The sequence below is a fragment of the Panicum virgatum genome, chromosome 3N, assembly GCF_016808335.1.
Source record: "Panicum virgatum strain AP13 chromosome 3N, P.virgatum_v5, whole genome shotgun sequence".
NCBI classification, from domain to species: Eukaryota; Viridiplantae; Streptophyta; class Magnoliopsida; order Poales; family Poaceae; genus Panicum; species Panicum virgatum.
Genome location: NC_053147.1, coordinates 22,509,711 through 22,534,765, shown reverse-complemented (window position 1 = coordinate 22,534,765; position 25,055 = coordinate 22,509,711). Strand labels below are relative to the sequence as shown.

Genomic DNA, 25,055 nt, shown 5'->3' with positions numbered 1-25,055 from the left:
TATAAGGAAGGGTAATTTAGACATTTTACCATCTTAATCTACTAGGTGAAGCCGTTTTGCCAAACGTTTTTCAAAACGGCTCTAACTCCATCAGAGAATCCGCTCCACCAAAAGAGCTTGAACCGGAGCTGTTTTTGGAGAAGCCGGAGTCCTGCCAAACAAACCCGAAATAGATAGCCAGCCAGGCCGGGAGGTCCTTTCCAGCCGGCCTCTTCCATCAGTGCCCGGTGGGTGGGTGTCCATACTATAGTTGTCAGTTGGGGGCTTGAGGCCTTCAGGCTTCGCTGGCCGCGCGCCCATGGCAACGGTGCGCGCCGCATGGGCTGGCTACTCGGTTCCTCCTGGACTTGTCCGTTGGGCGCTGGCTCTGTCCTCACCAGTCACCACCGTGGGCCCGTTGCCCCAATCGCCTGCCACTGGTTCCCAACCACCCCGATGTGCCCCTCCGATCAGCCGTTGCCGCCTCGGTCCGGCGCGCGCAAACGGTTCGACGGCAAACATCTGCCCCCGCGGCTCCACCACGGGCGATTGCGAACCCAGCACGACATGATCATAGTTCACACGAGCGAGCATCCAAGATCATTACAATATAACTTACAAATTCTTTACCGTTTCTGTCCTTTCAGATCCTTTCTTTCTTCATTCAGCAGTACAACAATTCGCGGGGAAGTGGAAACCCAATGCAATCTCCAGGGACGAACCACGGGACCCAGAACCCCGCAATCTCTATCCCGTCTCATCGGCTCCAGAAAACGGTGAACGTGCAGAACCAACCAATTATAGAACAAGAAAAAAAAAGACAGAAAGAAACCATACACATCTTGCAGCACGACGGGGAACAGGAACGGAGAGATGTTGACGATCCAGAAGAACTTTACAGGCGGCGGCTCTGGCGTCTGGCTCTGTCATAACGGGCTGAAGGGCTCCGGCAGCGGCTCGAACCGGTGGTCGAACAGAGGGCTCTGGTCGGGCTTGTCGTCGAAACCGTGCAGCCAGCTGGTGTTGCGCGCATCCTCCCGCAGCAGCATCGCCTCGTAGCGCGAGCTGCCATAGATGTCCAGCTCGCTCAGGGTCTCCTTGGTCCCGACGCTCACCCAGTCCGGCGACGCTGTTGAGCTGCCGCCGTTGCGCGAGGAAGCCCCGTTCGAGTCCCCGGATAGGTGCCCGTTCACGCTGCTCGCGTTGTCCGCGTAGTGCCGGTCGCCGTTTGAGATACCGTGCCCCGGGTCCGATGCCCGAGCTGGCCGGGCCTTGGCAGCAGCCGAGCGGATGCTCTGGGGGAAGAGGGATGCGCCGCGAATGCCACCCAAGTTCTGCCGAATGTCCTGTCACAAGCAGAGATGGCTTAGTTCCTTCCAACACTCTGCACCATTCAGCCCAAGCTATCTATGAAAAATTTCTTGATCATATCTAAAAGGACTCGCTTCATAAACTTTTGGAGACACACGTCACTTGAGAACAAGTTGAAACTTACAGATGCAAAATGCAGTTGTCCATCCAATGTTTATTCCCCTTGAATATTTTAGTATAATATCACCAGATAACTCTTTCTAGTTACAGTGCAGATACCCTTTGTCAATCAATGTTCATATCTGTATTCTTGTTTTGGTTTTATATAATTAGAGAGGACCTTGCAACTTACAGTAACAAACAGCCAATCTGTACTCACGTACATTTCACCAGCAGGGCTTAATTTTTTCACCTTGAAAATTGAAATGCAAAGGCTTGCAATGCCATGACCATGACAATTTGACTAAACGCAAAAGATCGAATCTTGATAGGCCCAGAGTAGATCAACAGTTTCAGAAGGTAACAAACTAACGAATTTAGTCAATTGAAATGCAGCTTTTAAACTACAATACAGGATGTTAGATTATATGAACACAGGGAACGTACCATGTGTTTGATAGCCATGTCAAGTGACCTCTTTGATATCGACCTCCCAAATCCATTATCAGAGCTAGTGGCAGGCCTTGATGGTCTATTAGGTTGACTATCAACAACGGACCTTTCAGCCTGTCGATTTTGGTGTCCATTTGAGAGTGTAGGCATCTTTGATGATGGATCAGAAAATTTACTTTGACTCACAGCAGGCACAGAGACCTTCTTCACAGGAGCTGACGTAGCTGAAGGTTCAGCATTTGGATTTGACCTTATGCCTAAAGCCATTCCTGGCCTTGATCTGCCAGCAGATAGCGGTCTTTCAGGCAATTTTGTCCTTAAATTTGGTGGAGTTTCGCTTGGGAAATCAGGGATATCAAGTGGACACACTGGAGCTCGAGGTCGTGGATTTGGAGAACTGGGACGAGATGAAGGAGCTGATGAAGGTGCTGAGTTCCGCCCACTACTGGCTGCAGACCGGGAGACTGATGTAAAGCTACTGATGCTAGAACTCCGTCCAACAGAAGGAGAGCGACCGATAGCTGGGGCTGATGAACGAGTTGCAGGCTGGCGTGTAGGTGTAGATGATCGTGAGTTGGAACGGCTCATTGAAGGAACAGAACTTGAGGACAATGAGGTGGCACGACTTATCCCATGAACATTGCCTGAGGAAGACCCTGGCCGGCTCATTGTACCAGAGGATGGGCTTGGGCGACTTGTTGCGTGAGTTGGACCAGAAGATGGATTGGGCATTATACGGGACCGAGAATTTGGAGTAGATGGCCTTGAATTATGTGCGGAAGTGGTCTTGGCAGCAGCTGAATCAGTTGAAGAGTTTGGGGCTGTTGGACGAGTTCTCGTAGGAGTAGATGGACGAGTTTTGGCTGGTGTAGATGGACGAGTTTTAACAGGAGTAGAGGATCTTGCAGGCACTGGACGTGAAGCTGGAACTGATTGTCTTGGTACAGCCGAAGTGCTGCATCGCCTGCTAGGGGTTGTAGGTCTTGAAGTGACTGAGGAAATGCTTGTATTGAGAACTGATGTCCTGTTGTTGCCATTCATGAGAGTAGACTGGATAGAAGGTCGGCTGACAGAGTTACTTCTTGCTGGTCTAGTGGGAACCGTCGAATGCCCATTCTCTGTTTGAGATACTGAAAGCTGCAAATGAAACAGTTATTATAATCAGTATAATTTATGTTAGTTGGTGTAGATGAAGAGGCGAAATTTGGTTTTACATCAACACTTGCTATATGATCGAATACTAAAAATAAGCCCTATCTACTAAGGTAAGAAGTAAGAAACCATTTTTTCCAAAAGAAATGAATTGGCAAGTAAGACAGCAAAAAAAAAAAGTAAATCGTAGTGTTCCGAATAAGAGTTACATCTCATATTCATGAATTCTCTTTTGCAAAGAGGCCAATTAGTAGGTCAAAATGCTTCAAACTTGTCGCCTCTACACAAATACACAAAGCATGATTCCAGGAAAATTTGTTGCTCAGAATAAGAATATTTGATCAGTTTGCAGGAAAAGTTCATTAAGAAATTTAACTTTGAAGCATGAAAATGGAACATACCCTAGATGCTCTAGTAGTTGAGGATGACCTAGCAGTAGTACGCTTCGGCAATATATTTGAGGATGGTGTTTTCTCAGCAACCTCCAGTGCAGGAACACGTGGGGTCCCAGGCGGAGTTAGAAGCCTTTAGAGTACATCACAAAGTACATTAAGTTAGAGTAGAAAAAATATGATGATGTGTATAAACAGATAAACAAACATTAGCTCTTTGCATAAGAAAATCAATGTGTTCTGCTAATGCCTTAAATTGGCCTGTATCAAATATCACGAGACGGTAAATTTGACTGGCAACAACTAGCCCATCTTTTGCATCATACTCATGCTAATGCCTTGAATTGGCCTTTACCAAATGCCTCAGACGCACCTCAACAACAATAAGATCCTCCTCAATATATTTCACTGTTTTTCACTGTGCTTCTTACATGCAGGTTATACTTCTGTAAATATGTGTTGAGTACCAATTACCAATCTCCAGGTTGGCCTCCCAAGGGAAGAGCTCACACAGGACAATCAGCTCACTTGCATATCTGGTGTTTCAACTTTGCTTTGCACAGCGACACATTTCCTCCCAACAACCACCACGCCACATCATCTTTAGCTAGAAAGATCACATCAACCGCAAAAATCAGGCAACCAACACCTAAAAACCGACATGATGGTGAAATGGTGCTTTCCAAGATCAAGCTTCATCAATCATTCAAACAGTGATTCTTCCAACACCAGACTAGTACTCGCCTTGACGCCTGACTAGTCAATACGAACAAGCTTGAATTCATTCAAAGCAGTGATCCGTACAAATCCGTCCCCAAGGCAGGGCAATTGAAGTCAATCCAGGGGAGAATACAGCCCTAGTACTGCATTATTCCCCTCTTCAGCCAACACAATGCAGAGATCATAAACACATATATACATAAACACGCACACCTTTTTATTTTTCAAAAAAAAGCTAGAAAAATTAGACAGGGAACAGGCATGTAAAGTTGAGACTTGAGAATCACCAGTCATAGTCGTTCTTCCCGATCTCTGAACCCAACAGGTCCTCCATCTCAGAGCACAGCAACCTAGCAGTCCCAAACTGCAACAAATCCCCCAAAACGATTCAGCGGAAAAAGGAACAGCAAATCCCACCGGAGCATTAACAGCCAAACCGATGCTGCTGCAACTACCACAGGCGGTCGTCAGCGCGGGTCCGGATCCGGATCCGGAAGCTTCTATCTATCCAAAACCTCCTTTCCCGCAGGCCGCCTCCTTCTTTCCTTCCTTCCTCGAATGCCACGGCCGGGACGAGCGCCGCTCCGCTCCCCCTCCGCCGCCGCCCTAGATGCGCTGCGCGAGCTGGAGATGCCGAGGCGAGGGGAGGCGGCAGCACGGACGCGGAGGGGGACGGCGCTGGTGGTGGTGGCGGCCTGGAGGGGCTGCGTGGGCGAGCGTGAAGCTCTGCGCCTCTGCGCTGTGATGTGAAGCCTTTGTTTTGTTTAGCCGCAAAGGCCCGCGACCCCTCCCGTGGCCCGCGGGGCGGGGGGCCCCACGCTAGTTCGCGGGACCCACGTGTCAACGACGGATTGGCGTGGAGGCCCCGGTGCGGGGGGCGCAGCCGAGCAGGAGAAGTCGGCGCCCGCCCTCGAGCGGATAGGACCGTAGGTAAAAAGGACTGGGGGAGCAGGTTCCAACTTCCAGGTGGGGTTGACATGTGGGGCCATGGTAGTGCGGGCCCACGCATCAGGCGGAGCGGCCCGGTTGTGCTAATCACTGTCAGAGGCAGCAGCGATGCGGTAATTACTTTGTGCGTGGTCAGAATAATCAGCGGATGATTTGCCGACGTGTTCGCTGTCAAGCGCGAAGCGGCAGGCTGGCAGATCAAGCCCCTACCCCCTTCCCATGCCGCGGTCAAAATGCGGGCAACGTGCCGGGGGCGGGAGCTGGATCCCAGACGGTGCACGTGCAGTCGCCGTGGCCCTCCGCGGCCGTCCGATCAGGAACGGGCGCTCCAGATGGCGGCTCCGCTTCGCGTGGCTTGCCGCTTGCGTTGCTAGTACTCTCCGTCGCGGTCCCGTCCCGTGTCCTAGATCTGGATCGAGTACCACCACCGCATCATCGGCCGCGCATCATTTTGTGCCTGCTTGGATGGCTCGAGCGGTCGAGCCTGATCTGCTCGCGTGCCGGGGGGGGGGGGGGGGGGGGGGGTCGTGCGTTGCGGCCTGGAAAAGTGGAGCACTGTTACCGAACGTGAGGTCAGGTCCTCGGATCTTGGCCGCCAGTGACGTAGTAGTACGACAGTGCAGGGTGCGTGCGTGTGCCGCGAGGAGCTGCGATAATTGCATGTGGCCGGCTACCCCAGCCGCGCGTGGGTGGGCACTGGACAGTGGACCAGCGCTGTGTCATGTGTGCGGTATGTGCCTGGCAATCTGGCATGGCATGCCCTGAAAAGAGGAATTTCGCCAGACAGGAGCTCGGATTTAGTAGCCTAGGGTATGTTCGCCCTCTTGCTATTGGGAAATCTCGTCCGGCGTCCCGTGACCTCGCTGGTAATTGAGTTTTTTTATCTATATACTATCAGAAAAGATGGTAGTTACTTGTGCGCCATTAAAAAATTTACTCGCACCTATATAACATCGTGCGAACTTTCTTTTACCTACACACCATTCCGTCAACTTTCAATCTAACGACGTCAAACTGTCATGTGGGCCCAAGCTGTAAGTGTCGCACAGTCTGCCAAAGTTTACAGCTTGATTTACGGTACCTCCCGAGCTCTCCCCGACCATGGAGGAGCTCCTGCTGCGCCACGCCGGCCTCCCGCGGCCGGTGGCGCCGCGCCGCCGGCTACGCGTCATCACGGTCGCGCTGCGGACCAGGCCCACCAGCCTAGCTGTCCCGGCCTCCCGCCCGAGCCCACGGTGCCGCTGTCGCCGGCAGGGAGCCCGTGCTGCCGTCGCCGCCCGTGGCTGCGGACGCCGCGGCGGTGTTGCTCGCGGCTGGCGTGCCGCCCGCGGACCTCCGGCGCGCGGCGGGGATGTGCCCGCGGTTCGCGACCGCGTTCTCGCCGTCGCCATCGCCGCCCCCAACAGGCGCACGCACGACTAGCTTGGCGGCCGTGGCCGCCGCCCATGCCAGCACGTGGGTCTCCGTTGCGACGGCGCGCTCGGCCAGCCAATCCATCCGTGTAATTGCTCCGAGCTCAAAGGAAGCTTATTTAATAGCAGATTGTGCAGCGGTCTCGGATACGAACGGCCCTAAACCTGCACTGACCTCAGTCCCGAGGCCAGCTCCTCAGATGCTTGCTCGAGTAATTGTACTAGCCAATCCCTTCACGATGCGCAGTTGGACACCCCCGTCGTTCGCCTCGCCCTGCTGTCCTTGCTCGAGTAATCTGTAACGTCCTTGCTCTTCGAGGCCGGGCCCGTTTACATCTGATAGTTTTATAGGACATAGACTGTCCTCACAGACCAACAACAATCTTTTATGCACACTTTGCCCTCATTCGTGCGCACCCGGGAAGAACTTCCCGGTCGGTCACCCATCCCCAAATTTCTCCGGGCCAAGCACGCTTAACCTCGGAGTTCTTTGGAGACCGGCTTCCGAAAAAAATGTTACAACTTGTTGGTATGAGTATCCTATTAAGTCGGTTTTGATACCATTCTGTAATGTCCCCCTCACAGACCAACACCAATCTTTTCTCAGGAAGAACTTCCCGGTCGGTCACTTATCCCCAAATTTTCTCACAGACCAAGACCAATCCCCTGAGACCGGCACCCGGGAAGAGGACATAGAAAGTCCTCACAGACCAACACCAATTTTTTTTCTTTTTTTCAGGAAGAACTTCCCGGTCGGTCACCCATCCCCAATCTTTTCTCAGGAAGAACTTCCCGGTCGGTCACCCATCCCCAAATTTTCTCACAGACCAACACCAATTTTTTCCCGGGAAGAACTTCCCGGTCGGTCACCCATCCCCAAATTTTCTCACAGACCAACACCAATTTTTTCCCGGGAAGAACTTCCCGGTCGGTCACCCATCCCCAAATTTCTCCGGGTCAAGCACGCTTAACCTTGGAGTTCTTTGGAGACCGGCTTCCAGAAAAGAAGTTGCAACTTGTTGGTATGAGTATCCTATTAATCTTATTAAGTCCCGGTCGGTCACCCATCCCCAAATTTTCTCACAGACCAACACCAATCTTTTCCCGGGAAGAACTTCCCGGTCGGTCACCCATCCCCAAATTTTCTTTCCGGTCGGTCACCCATCCCCAAATTTTCTTCCCGGCCGGTCACCCATCCCCAAATTTCTCCGGGTCAAGCACGCTTAACCTTGGAGTTCTTTGGAGACCGGCTTCCGGAAAAGAAGTTGCAACTTGTTGGTATGAGTATCCTATTAATCTTATTAAGTTGGTTCTGATACCACCTCCCCGAGGCCGGGCCCGCTTACATCTGACAGCTTTCTAGGACATAGACTGTCCTCACAGACCGACACCAATATTTTCTGCACACTCTTATTAAGTTGGTTCTGATACCATTCTGTAATGTCCCGCCTCCCCGAGGCCGGGCCCGCTTACATCTGACAGCTTTCTAGGACATAGACTGTCCTCACAGACCGACACCAATATTTTCTGCACACTTTGTCCTCACTCGTGCGCACCCGGGAAGAACTTCCCGGTCGGTCACCCATCCCCAAATTTCTCCGGGCCAAGCACACTTAACCTCGGAGTTCTTTGGAGATCGGCTTCCGGAAAAGAAGTTGCAACTTGTTGGTATGAGTATTCTATTAATCATATTAAGCCCTGGGCCGGGGTGTCACAGTGTCGCTCGCCTCGCCCTGCTGCGCGGTGCAGCGCCCTCGGCCTAGGAGAAGCAGCGGATCAAGGGGAGCGCAGAGCTGAGTGGAGGCTGGCTCGTTTGACCGCAGTGGTGGACCGGTGATTGGAATTTGGGAGAGCGGAGGGGGGTATTTGAACATCTTCGCTGTGGCCTACATGTCAGATAGACGGAAGATGGATGGAAGACGGACGGAATGGCGTGTAGGTAAAAGAAAGTTCGCGCGATAGTATGTAGGTGCGAGGAAATTTTTTAATGGCACATAGGTAACTGACATCTTTCTTGATGGTATATAGGTAAAAAACTCCTGGTAATTCGTGTCCCGTTTGAATATGAACTGTACCCTGTACCTGTAGACACATGAGACTACATCCTGGGCGAGGGAAAATGGTAATGCACAGTTTATATTGGTGGTTAGTCACTTAGTTGTGTGTCCTTGACTCTGAAAATGAGTATCCGAAAGCTCGAAGTGCGCTATCCCACACAGCTCACATTGATGGGAACGTAGAGGACTGCACATTAGCTTGGCTGCGATGCAGTCCAGTTCTTGCAAGAACCGAGAAAGAAAGATCCCCGGGCTTCATCAGAAATTGTAGTAGTAGGTGAGTTGGACGAAGACCACGGGAACTCCACACAGACAGATTCCCGAATACTACTCCATGGAGACCGCGCGGCGCACGCACGCCCCGTAGGCCGTAGGTTGGTGGCTTGGTGCCTAGCCATCTGCGTCTCAGAGGCGGGAGGGCACCGGCAAGCGGCGGCCACTCGCCTCCCCGGCCCGCGCGGCGGTTGGGCGATGGCGACCCGGGTGGCCGGTGGTTGCTGCGTCGCCAGGGACCGACACGCCGGGCACTGTGCCGGGATCCGGGGCGATCTCGAACGTCGCCGGCCGCTCGCTGCGGCTTTGGCGGAGTCGCAGACTCGCAGTGCGCCTCCGTCTCGTTTCCCATTTCGCCAGGGGCCGCGCACTGTGCAGGATGCATGCATTTGCGTTCTCGTTCTGGTCCTCTCATCACGCCGGGCTCCGGTGACCACTGAACACAGCTCGTCTCATCCTGTTTGAGTGTTTGGTGCAGGTGGTCCTCCACGAAGGGGTAGGAGAGGGCTCGTATTGGTGGCAGCTGGTCCAAGCAGTAAGCCAGTAAATGATCAGCTAGTCAGCACCCACACATGAAAGGCTGAAACACAGTTTTGGTCACTACTACAAAAAAATTAACCATGGCGGCAAAACTGATTAACCGATGCAGTTTTCACAACCACCTCAAATAAAATATCACGATAAATAATATATTATCCGAGACGGTTTTGCTGCACACCTCAGTTAATCAAATAAAAATAAAAAAAATAAAAAATCCCACCAAGCCCATCATGGGCCCGCCGAGCCCATCCGGTGTCGGCGCCATGTCCAAGCACCGATGCTGCATCCCCCACCGCCGCGCCCTGCTTCCACACGGGAGAAGTAGATGAGGAGCGTCGAACCACATCGTGGGAGGGATCCCGCTGCTGCGCGCCATCGTGGAGGGAGCCCGCCGCGCGCCGCGCGCCACGCTTAGTGGGTGCGCGCCTCACGTGTAGAGGGAACGAGGTGGGAGAGGCAGGTCTCGGATGGGGAGAGAGAGGAAGAAGGGAAGGCGCTAATGGACTGAGGGAGAGAGGAATGAGTGTGAAACCCTAAAATTTGGTATATATACGTGTGCTCATTATGTTTTTTAATTCTGCTACATCCATTACTCTAGTCCAATGTAAGGTGATGGATTTGTAATTGGACTTCTTTCCTCTCTAATATAAAGATGCGCAGCTCTCCTACGTGTTCAAGAAAAATATGTGCTCGTAACTAGGTTTTTTGGGCTAGCGGGCTAGATCTGATTTACCGAGGTGGTTGATTTACAACGCCCGCTTCTGTTAATATATTTTGCGAGGTGGTTGTTATAACCATCTCGGTTAATAAAACATGACCGTCTCGGTTAATGCCTAGTTAATACCAGGGATTAGCCGAGGCAGTTGGAATTCCTGCCCGCCACTGAGGGCTTTTTTGAATGATTACAATAAAACAATTTTGTAGTAGTGGTTTCATCCGTTAATTCCTCTCGTTTTACGGCAATGCATGTACGTAAGTCAGATTAAGAGGAAAACAATTGGAATATTCCGTATGAGGTTATGAATCTTCTTCATTTAATGAAGACGCATCAGTATAATAGCAGTTGTTCTGTCGAATTCAAGACATCTTGTCAAATTCAGGAAAGCTAACTAATTCCTTCTACTAGTTGCATATATAATTTACAAATAGTCATGCAGAGAGCAGGAATCATAGGCAGTAGGTTATAGAAAACAAAAATCTAGAGCACTGCCGGTGTAGATGATAGGAATCCTTATCAGTAGTCAGTGGCGACAACCGCTGGCCCCGGGCCGGAACCGGAAGGGTACATGTAACATGCTGCCTGCACATGCCATACGTTCCTTCCAGGATCCACATCCTATCATATGTTGCATGGTCCTGCTCTTACAAACTGTCTGTACTCGAGGCCCGTGCCAATTAGACGCATTGTTTGTCCTCCACATTCAGATACCCCTGCACCAGGGACTGACAGAGCCAAGCTGTGGAGGGGCCCTCCATTCTTCAAGTTGTCCGTGGAGCCTGGAGTTTCAGCTACAGCAAGTGGATAAGGCCCACGGCTTGATGATGCATGCATTGATGCCAATCAGTCCGTCAGACTCATTGCATTGAGTTTTTTTTAAAAAAAAAAGAAGAAGAAGAGATAGTCAGAGCATTTCTACACTATGGCGTGTACTTATTTGATACATCCTTCTTAATTCAAGGCACAAATCACATGAGTACTGTACCTGTGTAGTGCTTGCCTGTATCTGTTTCCAGAGCAAGAGTTTTTTGGATGACCAGCCTCAACTTTCCTGGTGTCCGACTGGATTAACAAATGACACATCCTGGAATTGCAACTGAAAATCTTGGAAGAAATCAGCTATGAAGAAATAAACTAAAACATCAATGATTGGGATTAAAGTTAGTACTTTACCCAAAATTTAAATGTCAAAGGTAGGGAGATTTAAGCTCTATTTTTTCACCGGAAAGGCAAAGCAAAAGCGACACCTTAGCTGTAGGCCGCTGGATGTTTTGCTGGAGAATGATGGCACCTGCACGTACCATTTGCCCTGAAATGGGACATTAATCATCTGTGTGTAATTTCGCTCTTACAACTTTGAGGAACTCCCATCTCCATCTTCAGCCATCTTGCCTCCTCTAGTCTAGCTCCATAATAGACCAATCAGACCACTCACTTGCGAAGAGTTTGCTAACTACCTAGAGCATTTCATGGCTATATAAGGCTGTCTCCAACAACGAGTAGGCAAACGTGAGACCCATTCTTGGGTTTGGGTCACGCAAAGTGAAATCGAGGGAATGCATATTCTACTCGTCTCCAACAGCAGCACCCATCCTCCGCTAGCTATCCCCAGCTCCATGCCGGCGCCGCCGTCTCCCACCCGTGCCGCGACGGCCCGGCTCCTCGCCGGCGACGACGACGACGACGGGATCTCGCAGTCGCTTCCTCGCGGCCCCTGCTGCCTCTGTGGATGGCGGTGCGCGGCGAGGCGAGGCGCGGCCTCCATCTCCGGCGACCGGCGGCCTGCAGTGGCACTGAGGCGAGCAGCAGCGGCACGACAGCGGAAGCGGTGGCAGCGCAAGCGGCGAAGCACGGTGGCGGGTCCGACGCGGAGCCTGCGATGGGGCGGCTCGATTTGGCGCGGCCTGGTGGAGTGAGGCTCCCTCTCCAGCAGCTCGAGGCGGCTCCGACGGTGGTGCGCGAGGCCTGGTGGTGCGGTGCTCGAGGCTGCTCCGGCGGCGGAGCAAGGGCGCGAACGGGCCTCACGGCGGCAACTTCTGATGATCCTCCCCTGCACAACCGCTCGCTCGCCCTCCTCTCGCCCCCGCGCGCGCAGTGGCCGTGGCCAGGGCGGCTCGGCGAGCTGGTGGTCCCCGCCGAGGCGGCGGGCCGGCTGCTGTCGTCGGCCGCAGACTCGGTCATCGTCGCACTCGCCTCCACAGTGCCGATCCCTCGGCTGGGGAGGAGGCGTCGGAACCCCCGTCTGCCCCACTACCGCGCGAATCCATGGCGCAGAGGGAGGAGCTCGGGCGTGGATGCGGCGGCCGGCTCGAGCGGAGTGGAGCTCGGGCGGGTGGATGCGAGAGACGGAGCGCAGTGGAGCTCGAGCTGGGAGTAGGCGAAGGAGGCCATGGCGCGCGCGGAGGGAGGGGAGCGCGCCAGAGGAATGGGTTTCGGTGGGGAGGTGACGCAACTTTGCGTCGCGCCTCGCAGGCGACGCAAAATGGGTCCCGTGTTTGGGTCGTCTGTTGGAGCATGATTTTGATACCCAAATGTACTGTGCGGAACCTATTTTGGGTATAGGTCGCCCTTTGGGTTATCTGTTGGAGTCAGTCTAAAGGTTGACAGACCGGTACCCATGAGATCTGAGTCCAACAAACAAAAGGTGCACTACTGCACAAAGTTCATCCTTTTTACCTAATAAAGAGTCATTCAATGTAACTCAAACAACCGAACATTGCAGTTTGGCAATAGCCTTCATCTAGTACACATTGAAAGATTTTTTTTTAAAAAAAAGTTAACTTCTTAACCACAACAGTGCAAACTTCAATAATCCTTAGGCCAATAGTAAATATACACATGAGCTTCACATATAGTGAAATATGAAACATTTAAGCTCACCAATTTCTCCTCTATTTTTTTGGGCAGCACTGTGCTGACTTTGACAAAACAGAACAGTTCACTTGACATGAATGTATCAAGACCACCACAAAGATTTTTTTTAGATAAGGGGAAACCGGCCTCCACTACCACATCGTGATAGCTTCCATCCATACCACAAAGATTACAATAGCACAAACAGAAAACTCTGTCACTCAATTATATCATGACTACCATCAAATTCGTTCAATACAGTAAGCCTAGAACACAATCAACCAACCTTTACTTGGAGGGTCAACACATTGATCTGGTTGCCTTCGTTTTGTTCCACAATGCGTGCGTGAGTGAGCAAAGCCCACAAGTGAGTGATATATAAACTCCCCACCATGTGTAAGGCGTTGTATGCGACTTCTTACACTATCTGATGGTGCAACAAATAGAATCATTTCAGACCAGAAGTCCGCAATCACCTTCCACCGTGCTGAATAATCAGTTATTCTTTCCAATTTCTTACCAAGCTTTGCACCTTTTAAGAAAAGATTAATTGGATTCATGCCATCACAATTTTTTAACTTATAAGCTATGCCGTTACAATTCACATATTTGGAATGATGTCATTACAATTCGTTCGAAACCTGAAACATATCATTTTCTATGTCTTCGATGTCCTTAGGCCCACGTGTAGGCATCCGTATTTCCTTATGGACTAAAATACTTCTGCTACAATCCTCTCTCTTTCAGTGGCGGAGCCAGGGGGTGCTCAAGCCCCCCTACCACCTTGGCTTTCATGGAAGCGCCCCCCCAAGCCCCCCTACAAATTTTGTGGAGGAAGAAGAATGAAGGAGAAAATTTTGAGGAAGAAGAAGGAATGAGAGGAGGGAGGAGGAAGAAGGAAAGGAGAGCCCCCTAGCTCTGGATCCTGGCTCCGCCGCTGCTCTCTTTAGTCAGTGACATGCAGTCCCACATGTCATCCCCTTCCTCCCTGCCTTCTTCTCCTCTGCAGTTGATCTTTAAGATACATGATATAGCTCCACACCAATTAAACTGTTCCGACGCTGGAAACCATTTCATTTCCCTTTTCTACAAAAAAAACAATGAAATTGTTGAACCTTCTCATGCATAGAGTGCCTTCAAAAGACTCGAGCAAAGAATACTGCCTATTCTTGTCCTGCCAATTCGGAAGCAAGGCAAACCTTGCAGAGATCAGCAAGTACTCGCTTAATCAATCTATCTTTTTGCCACCAGAGAGAGGACCGATATACAAACTATGCTGCCACGTGTCGTCAAATCCAGCAATGCAAGTGATGCTAAATTTAGCACAGTGATAACAATACCAGCATTCTTCGTTTCCACTGTAGTCATGCTGATTAAGGACTGGTGTATTCCACGAGCACCAAGTTTACGGCCAGTACTGCCAAACAGGTCAACGTGACAGAAATTATGGGCCGTCCATGCCAGAGCAACTAACGGGCCGAGGCATCCGTAAACTGGACCGGGACGATAAGAAAGTGGTCACGCGGCCTGTTTTTTTTATTGGTGCAGTACAGCGGAACTGCTGTTCGTTTGGAGTTTGGACCACTTGGCTCTTTTGATAATTTTTCTGGAGAAAAAAAAGGTTGCGAAATGCAAGCATTATGCAAACATTTACCAAGCAGTGAAAGTGTGGAACTACAAGATTATTTCTCCATGGATCTTGTAGCTTTTTCGTAATATGATTGGTCATCCCTGAAGCAATACACCATAACGAATTGCCAAATTTGGCGCGGAAGGCAACGACCACTTCCGACCTCACGTCTCCTCCTCTTCCCGCAGTCCCCCACTCCCACGCGCTACGCTCGCGCACAGATCCGAACTCCGCGCAGGCCTTCCCCTCTCCGGCTTCTCTTTCCTTCGCCCTCGTCGATCCAAGGAGGAACGAAGAAGCGAGCGCACAAAAATCTTGATCCGGAACAAATTCGATCTCGCTCGAGGAACGCCCCCGCGCGCGCGTCGATCGGTTGAATTGTTGTAGCGTCCAAGATGAACGACGCAGATGTCGGGAAGCAGGTCCAGCAGATGGTCCGGTTCATCCTGCAGGAGGCCGACGAGAAAGCCAGCGAGATCACGGTTGCGGCGGAGGAGGTCCGTGCTGCTGACTCTCTGTCGATCGTCTTCAATCTCAAATCTCGTTTTTTCGATGCGTTTTTTTGTGTTCCTTTTTTTATGATCAAATGATCGTTTGGACGGCGTGCATCTGCATGCAGGAGTTCAACATCGAGAAGCTGCAGCTGGTGGAGTCCGAGAAACGGAGGGTGAGGCAGGAGTACGAGCGCAAGGAGAAGCAGGTCGACGTCCGCAGGAAGATGTGAGCAGATCGACTCGACCCATCCATTCATTTCGATTTCTCGTTTCATTGATGCAACGAGAAATCAGCCCCTCCCTGTCCCTGATCGCGCGCTGCTGGTAACCACTCCGCTCCGACGCGCGCAGCGAGTACTCGACGGAGCTGAACGCGGCGCGCATCAAGCTGCTGCAGGCGCAGGACGACGTGGTCACCGGCATGAGGGAGAACGCCGGCGAGGCCCTGGTCCGCGTCACCAAGGACGCCAACACCTACAAGAAGATCCTCAAGGGCCTCATCGTGCAGGTCAGCTGGTTTCCTAATAACCTGCCGCTGCTCCGTTTGATTGGATTGGATTGGTGCGTTTGAATACTAACGGATCGGATCAGAGCCTGCTTCGCCTGAGGGAGGCGGCGCTGGTGCTGCGGTGCCGGGAGGCGGACCGGAGCCTGGTGGAGGCGGTGCTGGAGGTGGCCAAGAAGGAGTACGCCGAGAAGGCCAAGGTGAACCTCCCCAAGGTCATCATCGACGGCAAGGTCTACCTCCCGCCGCAGAGGAACAGCCGCGACAAGCACGGGCCGTCCTGGTACTTGCATCTGCCGCCATCACTAAACCTTTCATCACTCCAGAAACATTTCTGACGACGAACACAAACAGCTCCGGCGGCGTGGTGCTGGCGTCGCAGGACGGCAAGATCGTCTGCGAGAACACGCTGGACGCGAGGCTCAACGTCTCCTTCAGGCAAAAGCTTCCTGAGGTGCGTCGGCTATGGTTTGTTTCCTTGTTGTTTTCCTCATGCATTGCAAATTTGCAATTTGCAAGCAAGCAGCCTGTGCGCATCAGGCAGAGAGACTCATAATGTCCATGCTGCCTTTTCGTTGCAGATCAGGAAGAAGCTCTTCAGCAACCAAGCATCCTAATAAGCTGTTTCTTCCCTGATCGATTGTTTCCCTTCATGGAATAAACCAGAAGCGGTTCCTGATAATTTGGAACTCGACTGTCTCTTTGCCAGTGATGTCTCGAACGGTCCTAGTATCTGTTTCTTTGAGTCTCTGAGATATAAGTACTAACCATGCTTCTGGAGTGCTGCGAGTAGTGTGTAGCAGAAAAAAGTGTAATGTTTGAATGAAAAGCCGCCAAAATTATTTTGTATGGATACTGTGTTATTGTTCGTCAAAATTATTTTGTAATTTTTCTGAAGTGACCGCGGGCCGCATCCGACACGTTGTTGTGGGCCGCACGTCGCTTCACAAAACTGGGCCTAATATAACAGAATGCTTTCAGGCCCAGGCAAAATCGAAAAGCTCCGACGGCCGCCTCTCCTGCTGCGTCCAGACCTTATCCACCAACCTCCCCGACGACTGGCCGCGAGCTCCCTCCCCCAGTCCCCTCTCGGATTCTCCAAACACCAGCTGCTCCTCTCCGCCAGCGTCGCTCACGCTGCCTGCCCCTCCGCTCCCAGGAAGACGCGCGAGCGCCCCGCGCCCGGGAGCACTCGCTAAAGATGGCGCCCGCCTTCGCCGCCGCACCTTCCTCCTCCGTGTGAGTGTCTGCTCTCCGAACCTGTGGCCCCAGAGCACTTGCTGAAGATGGTGCTGATTTTTCTTCTTCTTCTGCGTGTGATTTGCAGATGCGTCGTTCGCATCCCTACAGCGTGCCGTTTCGAAGCGCAGAGCACGGTTCCCACGGCCAGGTTTCTGCGTAATCGGGTGGCAGGTACGGTGCCCACTCCCCGCGTTTCAGCGCATTATCCAGAAGCGATAATGGGTTAATGGTTGATAATGGTTAGATGAGACCCCATTTAGCTAGTGCGGGCTTCAGTTGGTTTATTTGCTGCGGACACTAGCGCAATGTTAAGCTAGCATTTGAGCTAAATACCGTGGGTGCCACCGGGCCAATCTGTCAGTTTGCTGAATGGGATTAGTAATGGCTGTTTGAGATCCGTGGAGCGTCAAGGGTCGTCAAACTGATGTGGTGGTTCCTTTTTTTTTCTCCATTTCTGTTCATATTTGGAAGTCCGCATTGAGTCTGTCAGTGCCCTTGCCACCAGCCCACCACTATTAGCTCTTAGGTAAAGTGGTGATGTCTCTGAATTCTTATGTCAACTTCAACTTGTGCTGAAATCAACACCAACTTTCTAAGTGATGAAAGGCTGCGTAGATTCATAGGCTTGATGGCAGATTAAGCATTTAAGCTTACAAACTGCTAGGTGCTCTTAGGCTGATTTATGTTGATTTTATATTCTGTGACTTCTTTGTGGGATGTTCGTGAAGCACAATTGTTTATTAGCTAAATAAATAGCTAAACACTAACCAGGGTTTTTAAGGCGTCGCCTAGGCGTCCGAGCGGGAAAAAAACTGAGGCGTCGGCGTCGCCTTACCATTTGTCGCCTTGGCCGGTGTTCCAGTGCCACGCCACCGGGGGACGGAGCTGCGCCGCCGCCTCCTGTCCTTCCTCCTCCGGTCTTGCATCGAGCGGAGGCAGGGGCTGGCGGCGGAGGAGGCAGAGGCGGGCGGCGGAGGAGGCAGGGGTGGGCGGCGACGGAGGAGGCAGAGGCGGAGGCGGAGGAGGGCAGCAGCAGCGGCTGAGGAGGAGGAGGAGAAGGAGGAGGCGGGCAGGCAGCGGCGGCGGCGACGCAGTCAGAGGAGGAGAGGCAGAGGAGGCGGCGGGATTGGAGGAGAGGGCGACAAGCAGAGGAGGCGGCGGGATGGGAGGAGTCGAGGAGAGGCAGAGGCGGCGGTAGGGTTGGATAAGGTGGGGTGGGGTGGGGTGATGGGTTAAATTGGGTTGGGCTGATTTGGGTCTGTTTTCCACCTTTAGGCCCAGTGGTCTTCTATTTTTTTCTTTTCTTTTACAGGTAAATGTATGTGTTTTAAAGGTAAACGAACGCATTTTACAAATAAATAAGGCGTCGCCTCGCCTCGCCTCACGCCTTATCGCCTAGGCGTCCGAGCGGTGGCGCATCGCCTCGCCTTACCGCTTTAAAAACCTTGACACTAACCATACTGTTATTGTAGCTAAAACACGGTCTTCTGCTGCATGGTCCTTGAAGGCTGGCTTGTGGGATTCTCTCAGATCCGGGTAAAGTACAATGTCTGCACTTGTTAACACTTCATTTATACAATTCCATTAGGTTTAATGATATCATATACTACTACATGCATCTATGATCTGAATGGAAAAAATAAGAGAGTAGAAGTTGAACAGGAAGGAATTTACTCCTTACTAATTAGCATTCTGAGAGCTATATAGATTTTAAGTGGGACCGAATAATGCCTGATTGAAAGGTTTATTTTGGAGATTTTGTAGAGACAGGGGCAATTTGATGAAATGATTTCATTTCTTCCTGATAGCATGAAATTATCTAGTTATTTTCCTTTTTCTGTAATAAACAAGAAAAACAACCCAGTCTTGTGGTAAGTGTAGACTGTAGAGCCTGAACTCGCCTATTTTTAGGGGCACATTTCTTACTTCAATAGTCTTTGCATTTGCTCCTTCAAATTTCAATCTTCTGGCCGAATATTACAATGCATTTGTTTTGCAGCTTTTTGAAAAATAATAACAGTACCGAGACAGTAGAGCCACCACCAGCACCACTTGAAGTCGAAGAACCTTTGCCTGAGGAATTAGTACTTCTGGAAAGGACACTACCTGATGGTAGCACAGAACAGATTTTATTTTCTTCAGCTGGAGATGTTGATGTATATGACCTCCAAGCCTTATGTGATAAGGTCATATTCACCAAACCTGATATTTCCCAGTGTGTGGTTATAGTCAATGAAATTAACACTTCTTCCTTGACAAATGCATTTGTTTTATCTATTGATCTAACAGGTAGGATGGCCACGCAGACCTCTATCAAAAATAGCAGCATCCTTAAGAAACAGCTACTTGGTTGCTACGCTACATTCAATAATTAAGTCTTCAGAAACAGGTTCCTGCCTCATCGTTTTATTATCACAGGCTCTTCTCTGATCCTATGCATTAGTTGAAGCACACATCCTAATCTGAAGGTTATTTGCAGAAATTCATTTTTCTAGATGATGAACATCTTAGTGTACTTGTAGAAGTTATTTGACAGAGGGAGAAGAGAAGAAACAGCTGGTTGGGATGGCACGAGCAACTTCAGACCATGCCTTCAATGCTACAATTTGGGATGTCCTGATTGATCCTTCATATCAGGTGAGCTTTTCTGTTTTGCATTTCCAGAATCCTAGCGCACCATTTTTGCTAGCTATATGAAATAAGGATTATCTTACAAAGTGCTGTGACTTCGACCATTTCAGGGTCAAGGTCTTGGTAAAGCACTTATGGAGAAAGTAATTCGTACTTTGCTCCAGAGAGACATCAACAACATTACATTGTTTGCAGATAATAAAGGTGCAGATTTCAAAATCTTCTACAGCATCTTTTGTAAAGCAAATCACATTTAGAGGCCATGTTTAAGAATTGCTGGCAAGAATTATATTGTCTTATGTCCTGTGTCTTATGCGCCTTTGCCTTGTTCTCTACTTTGAACCATTTGTATAGGTGCTGCAAAATCTGTAAATATGTTTATCCTCTGAATAATGCAAGAGTCATAGAACAGTATGATGTAGGCGCCACATACTTATCGTGTGGAGAAGATAATTTAGAATTGTGAAAAAGGTGTAAAACATAGAATGGATCAGAATATTTCTATGGACTAACAGTTTGTTCGTCTGTCTGCCTCTTTTCGTTCTTGTTGGATGCAGTTGTAGATTTCTACAAGAACTTGGGATTTGAAGCTGATCCTCAAGGCATCAAGGGCATGTTCTGGTATCCCAGATTTTAGCGCCAGCAGCCAGATAGATTGTACCTGAAGTTTCTCCCATTCCGAAAGGGTAATGCCAGGTCAGAGTTGACATGCCTCAGGGCTCCAAGCCCGGATGGATCGTCCTTAACATTTCATCCTGGTGACAAACAACAATTTTCTCCAATGCTAAAATGATCAGGCTGTCGGCTCAAGGTCAACTCACCACTTGTAACCATAACTGCAGCAAAACACGCTACTGTAGCAACCAGGTTTCATGCACTGCACTCTGGGCTCTGTCCATCTGTATGTAGCATTCTCTACACTCGGAACGAAATACTGTATCCATCCATCAGTTGTCCATGTGCACACCATCATGCTGTACTGTATGCGGGAAAGAAATTGCTTTCTATCAACTATCAAGTATCAACATCGAATTGCTGTACCTGTTGCGTGACTAGAGTCGCCGTTTACTTAGGCCGTGTTAAGTTCTTTTTGCAAAAAATTTTGCAAAAGAATCTTACCAATTTGAAGTACTAAATGGAGTCTATTTACAAAATTTTTTGCACAGATGGGTTGTAAATCGCGAGACGAATCTAATGATGCTAATTAATTCATGATTAATTAATAAAATTGGTTTAAATAGGCTCATTAGATTCGTCTCGCGATTTACAGCCCATCCATGCAAAAAGTTTTGTAAATAGATTTCATTTAGTACTTAAAATTAGCAAGATTCTTTCATAAAATTTTGCGTTTTTGCGTTTGCGGGGTGTTTTTGCGTTTGCGGGGTGGGAACCAAACAGGGCCTGAACCACCTAGAAGTGTACATTGGAAACAACAGGAGCTTCAGATCACAGTACCACGCTGATGAGCTGCCTGATGGTGGCTGTCAGCTGTGAGGCTGTTGCTGTTGGTGCCATTTGGCTGGGAAGATTTTTTTTTTCTCGAAAGGACGGCAAGAGTTTTGCCGAATTTTTATTGGAAGGAGAAAAACGACTTTACAATACAAAGACACCCAACTCAAAACAACACCATATCACACCCACTCGAAAACAGACTCCACGCGAAACAGTCGCACCACACACCACTCGGAGAAAAATAGCAAAAACTAAAGAAAAAAGAAAAATCACTAGGAGGTTTGCATGAATCCGTTGACTACTCCTACCGCCTGTTGAAACTGTTGGACGTCTTCCTTGATTAGATAAGTAATCTCTGTCACGGCCTTTTGTTCCTGCCCGAACGTTCGTCTGTTACATTCCTTCCAAATTAATGTTCCACCAGAAATAAATAATGAGTCCGTCAAAAAAGGATTTACTCTCTTTCACGATCATCGCTCGACATTTCTTCCACCATCTGTAGATAGAACTCACCGAACCGTTGGTCGGTAGTTGGTGCAAATTTAGCCAATTAACCAGCTCAACCCAAACTGCGCAAGTGAACGGGCAGTCTTTACAAAGATGTTTTGGTGTCTCTGGTGTTGTGTTGCAAAGTTTGCAAATTTGCTGGGAAGATATTTTGAGCAGCAAAGCAAGGAAACGAGCTCATCCGTTCAGTTGAGCTGGTCTTCCTTGCGTTCCTTGAATGATGGTGTCGTCGTCAGATGTATCCGTGTCACCGAGTATCGTCGACGACAAGCTTCTGGTTGGGGTCAGCGCGTGCGCTCTTGACCACGTCCCATGCGGTTTCATCATGCTGTGGCTATCCATCCGTACAGGTACTGGTGTTATGGCTTGAAGAAAGTCTACACTCTACTACTACTACTACTTTTAAAATTGCGGCGTGGAACGATGCTCCGTGCGGTAAATTACCTGGCACATTACAATTTACAAGAAATGGTTGGTCGTATGTTCCGATCGAAGAGGATGGCGTAGCGCACGAGATTACTGTGGCATGCATCTACGGGCAAGGGTCGCAGCAAACTTGCAGGAGCAGTACGTCCGTGCGGCAAGAAACGAGGAGCCAAGTCGTTGGGCTTGCTATCTTCCTCCCGAATCCTAGCAGAGGCGACGGTGACGCGGCTGCAGAGAGGAGAGCTAAGGTTACGCTAGACCGAGACCGTCCAGAAGATGTCGCCCCCGACCACACAAACACAGCAGTAGGGGACGAAGACGACCGATCCTACCTATCATCTCTGGAGGCGCTCGTGCTCACCATCAAACCCTTTTCACACGTTCTTTTCTTTTCTTTTCTCTGAACTGTACCCGTGCCTCCGTTCATGCTGCACAGTCACAGCCACGTCACAGCACCGTCAGAAACAGTGCTAGCTCCTCCTGAAATCCCGGCTGCCACCGTCGTCAACCTCCCGCATCAAGATTGCTCCTATCAATGACCCCCACTAGTGTCAGTGTCGGCATCGGTGGTGGACGGATTAGATTCACTAAGCACCCGTATTATATCTTGTTAAACTAAACTAAAGCTACTTGCAGTTGCAGCCTTGCAGGCTTCTCTGCCTGCATTGACGTTTACGGCAGCTCCTCTGTTGTTTGGATGTTTAGACGCTCGCGTCGTTACCTCAGTGGCCAGCCAGTGCAAGACGTAGCTTTCAGGCCTCAATCACGGGCTTAATTAATCTAATCAGCAGCAAAGGGACAATGGCTGTGTTTAGATCCCTGGAAAAGGTGGGAGAAAAAGTCACATCAGACACTGTAGCACATTGTAGCACTTTTCGTTTGTTTATGGTAAATATTATCCTACCATGACCTAACTAGGCTCAAAAGATTCGTCTCGCAACGTACATCAAAACTATGCAATTAGTTTTTTTAATTACCTACATTTAGTACTTCATACATGGGTCATTGCTATATTTAATGTTTCGATGTGATTTTGATATGATGGAAAGTTTGGATTTTGTGGGGGGTTTTTGGAATCTAAACACAGGAAAAAAGGAAGCAGGGAAGGAAAAGGCCGGGCGGGGTTTTCCAGCTCTCCCGTGGCGGTGCTCGCCGTCGTTCCAAGCTTAGTCACGCAGGCTGCTCTGCCTGCTGGGTGGGGGCGCATCGATTCGGCAACTTTTGACTTTGGAGTATCCGGTCGTGGAAGTGGAATTGTACTCCAGCTACTCCTACGCATGCTACGGTTTGGATCACGGCTGAAAAAATGAGAAGCAAAAAGGTGCCATCTTCTAATGCCCACGTTGAGGATTGGTGGAATGACGCTCTTTCGCGGTCTTCAACACACAACAAGAGTCATTTTGTGACTGTCCTTCTTTACACGGTTTGGAATATCTGGAACGAAAGGAATCGGAGGATTTTCCAAGACTTGGCGCAATCACCTGTTCGTGTGCTCACCTTAATTCAACAGGAGATGGAGGTTCGGCACCAGGCCTGTGTACCACGAGGAGTTAACTAGGGTAGTCATGTTGTTTTCATTCATAAGTACGAGTGTTGTTTTCTTTTATGTAATCACAATTTATGTAAGATCTCGCATACTTATTCTTCTTATATGATCTTGGTGTGCTCCTGCCTTTAATTTCAAAAAAAGGTGAAAAAAAAGAAGGGAGAAGCAAATTTTTGAAGCGTCCCTTGAGAATCGCTTGGCGACTGAATTTAGTGACGCCACTGCGATCGCTGTGCTCCACTAGCCACCAAGTTGTGCAGCTCGTGCTTGACTTCCGATGCCCCGGAATCGAAGTGCCGACACGCCTGCGCAGCCCAACGCCCAGAACCCCAGACACACAAAGCCAGTTTCGTCCCGGCAGGTCGCCGGCCGTCGCCGTCAGACGGCGGCCAAAAGTTCTAGGAGGCGCCTGAATTCATGGCGAGTGGCGACTGGCGTGCGTGCACCCAGGTGGCTACCGGGCTCTGCCTGCGCTTTCAAGGCAAACCAGCGCCGACCGCCGAGTAGGCCCTCGGGCCGCGAGAACCAGTGGCAGATTTAGAATCTCAATCCAGAGGAGGCTAATTTTCTATTCTTCTTCTCTCCTCATTTTTTCTTCTTTCTCTTTCTCCTTTTCTTCTTCCTCCTCTTCATTTATGGTTGAAAATTCTTGGGGAGCCTTTGGGGGGCTCCATTAGATCCATGGGGTAGGAGGGCTCTAGCCCCCCGAGAGAGCCCCTGCCCCAACGTTGGATCCGCCCCTGGCGAGAACGAAGCCGAGCGGAGAGCCGGAGACCTGGGATCAATCAACTGGTAAGACGATGATGAATCCGAGAGCGACAGGCAGGCCCCGTGCGCGCGACTTGCGCCGCGGCGCTCTCTTCGTAGCACGCCGCATTGTCGAAGTCCCACAACGGTCACGGGTGAGTGGGTGACTGATGCCGAAGCCAACGCAGGCAACAGCAGCCACTGCTGCACCTCAGGCCATGTGGAGGTGGAGCGTTGGCAATGGCAAGTACCGACGGGTCCTGAAAGTAAGACGCGCGGCGCGGCTAGCATTCAAATATCCGGATTTCACAAGTAGGGAAAAAATAAATTACTCTGTCACGTATGGTCAAAGTCCGATAACTTTCTAAATTATTTTTTATTCAAATACTTCCACAGCTATTACAATCGGTCTAATTTATTGTCTTGTTTTCTCTCTGTATACAAATAGGGTTTTATAGAGGACAGAGGGTAGATTAATCCTATGCCACCATAAGGAACGTGACGCAAGGATCAGAATTCGAACCCTGGCCAGTCGACCGCGCACCCTACCAGACTACCACCCTACCAAGGGTGCGACCAACTACAGTCAAGTAAAGTTTTAATTTAAAATATGGAGGATGATACATATGCTGCCCAAATGATCCATAGTTTTCTGTGATCGTGTTCCATACGCAAAAAGTTCACGGAAATATTTCAGCTTTCATGTCGTGGTGGAGCAAAAAAAGTCTCACTTTGCTTACCTAAAAAAGTTTCCACCTATGTAGGGATTGTAAAAATCAATTCACTATGTTCGGCTAGCTGTGGCTGGTAGCTGGTGCTAATTTATTTTAAACTAGTCTGTCAACCCGTGCTCCTGCATAGGCTAATTAGAATTAATAAAAATAAGATCAATAATAATAATTATCCAT

At 49.9% G+C, this 25,055-nt stretch overlaps 3 protein-coding genes across 4 annotated transcripts; 2 read left to right on the top strand and 1 right to left on the bottom strand.

Annotated features, from left to right (window-relative positions):
- Nucleotides 1–567: 567 nt before the first annotated feature.
- On the bottom strand, nt 568–4,909 carry LOC120665136 (flocculation protein FLO11). Its single transcript, XM_039944593.1, has 5 exons — nt 4,622–4,909; nt 4,454–4,530; nt 3,456–3,579; nt 1,897–3,039; nt 568–1,325 (listed from the first exon to the last, which is right to left on the bottom strand). The coding sequence occupies exons 2-5, from the start codon at nt 4,498–4,500 to the stop codon at nt 906–908; spliced, it is 1,734 nt and encodes a 577-aa protein (XP_039800527.1). The 5' UTR covers nt 4,501–4,530; nt 4,622–4,909; the 3' UTR covers nt 568–905.
- Nucleotides 4,910–14,826: 9,917 nt separating this feature from the next.
- Nucleotides 14,827–16,213, top strand: LOC120667674 (V-type proton ATPase subunit E). The gene is made up of 6 exons (XM_039947702.1): nt 14,827–15,094; nt 15,217–15,317; nt 15,443–15,599; nt 15,683–15,879; nt 15,951–16,050; nt 16,178–16,213. The coding sequence occupies exons 1-6, from the start codon at nt 14,993–14,995 to the stop codon at nt 16,211–16,213; spliced, it is 693 nt and encodes a 230-aa protein (XP_039803636.1). The 5' UTR covers nt 14,827–14,992.
- A 409-nt stretch (nt 16,214–16,622) lies between these two features.
- On the top strand, nt 16,623–20,509 carry LOC120665135 (serotonin N-acetyltransferase 1, chloroplastic). 2 transcript variants are annotated; one of them, XM_039944591.1, is made up of 8 exons: nt 16,623–16,835; nt 16,924–17,009; nt 18,311–18,374; nt 18,838–19,024; nt 19,128–19,227; nt 19,375–19,475; nt 19,580–19,673; nt 20,027–20,509. In XM_039944591.1, the coding sequence occupies exons 1-8, from the start codon at nt 16,798–16,800 to the stop codon at nt 20,104–20,106; spliced, it is 750 nt and encodes a 249-aa protein (XP_039800525.1). In that variant the 5' UTR covers nt 16,623–16,797; the 3' UTR covers nt 20,107–20,509. The 2 variants fall into 2 exon arrangements, with proteins under 2 accessions (XP_039800525.1, XP_039800526.1); XM_039944592.1 differs by lacking the exons at nt 16,623–16,835; nt 16,924–17,009 and adding an exon at nt 18,076–18,171.
- Nucleotides 20,510–25,055: the final 4,546 nt, after the last annotated feature.

What these genes read in the sequence shown, in the direction of transcription:
- LOC120665136 (XM_039944593.1), bottom strand. Translation starts at nt 4,500, where the DNA reads ATGGAGGACCTGTTGGGTTCAGAGATCGGGAAGAACGACTATGACTG. An exon ending in GGGAAGAACGACTATGACTG is followed by an intron (nt 3,580 to 4,453) that starts GTGATTCTCAAG and finishes TGTACTCTAAAG; the next exon opens with GCTTCTAACTCCGCCTGGGA. An exon ending in CAACTACTAGAGCATCTAGG is followed by an intron (nt 3,040 to 3,455) that starts GTATGTTCCATT and finishes TTTCATTTGCAG; the next exon opens with CTTTCAGTATCTCAAACAGA.
- LOC120667674 (XM_039947702.1), top strand. Translation starts at nt 14,993, where the DNA reads ATGAACGACGCAGATGTCGGGAAGCAGGTCCAGCAGATGGTCCGGTTC. An exon ending in GACAAGCACGGGCCGTCCTG is followed by an intron (nt 15,880 to 15,950) that starts GTACTTGCATCT and finishes GAACACAAACAG; the next exon opens with CTCCGGCGGCGTGGTGCTGG. An exon ending in TCAGGCAAAAGCTTCCTGAG is followed by an intron (nt 16,051 to 16,177) that starts GTGCGTCGGCTA and finishes TTTTCGTTGCAG; the next exon opens with ATCAGGAAGAAGCTCTTCAG.
- LOC120665135 (XM_039944591.1), top strand. Translation starts at nt 16,798, where the DNA reads ATGGCGCCCGCCTTCGCCGCCGCACCTTCCTCCTCCGT. An exon ending in TCCAAGCCTTATGTGATAAG is followed by an intron (nt 19,025 to 19,127) that starts GTCATATTCACC and finishes TTGATCTAACAG; the next exon opens with GTAGGATGGCCACGCAGACC. An exon ending in AATTAAGTCTTCAGAAACAG is followed by an intron (nt 19,228 to 19,374) that starts GTTCCTGCCTCA and finishes GTTATTTGACAG; the next exon opens with AGGGAGAAGAGAAGAAACAG.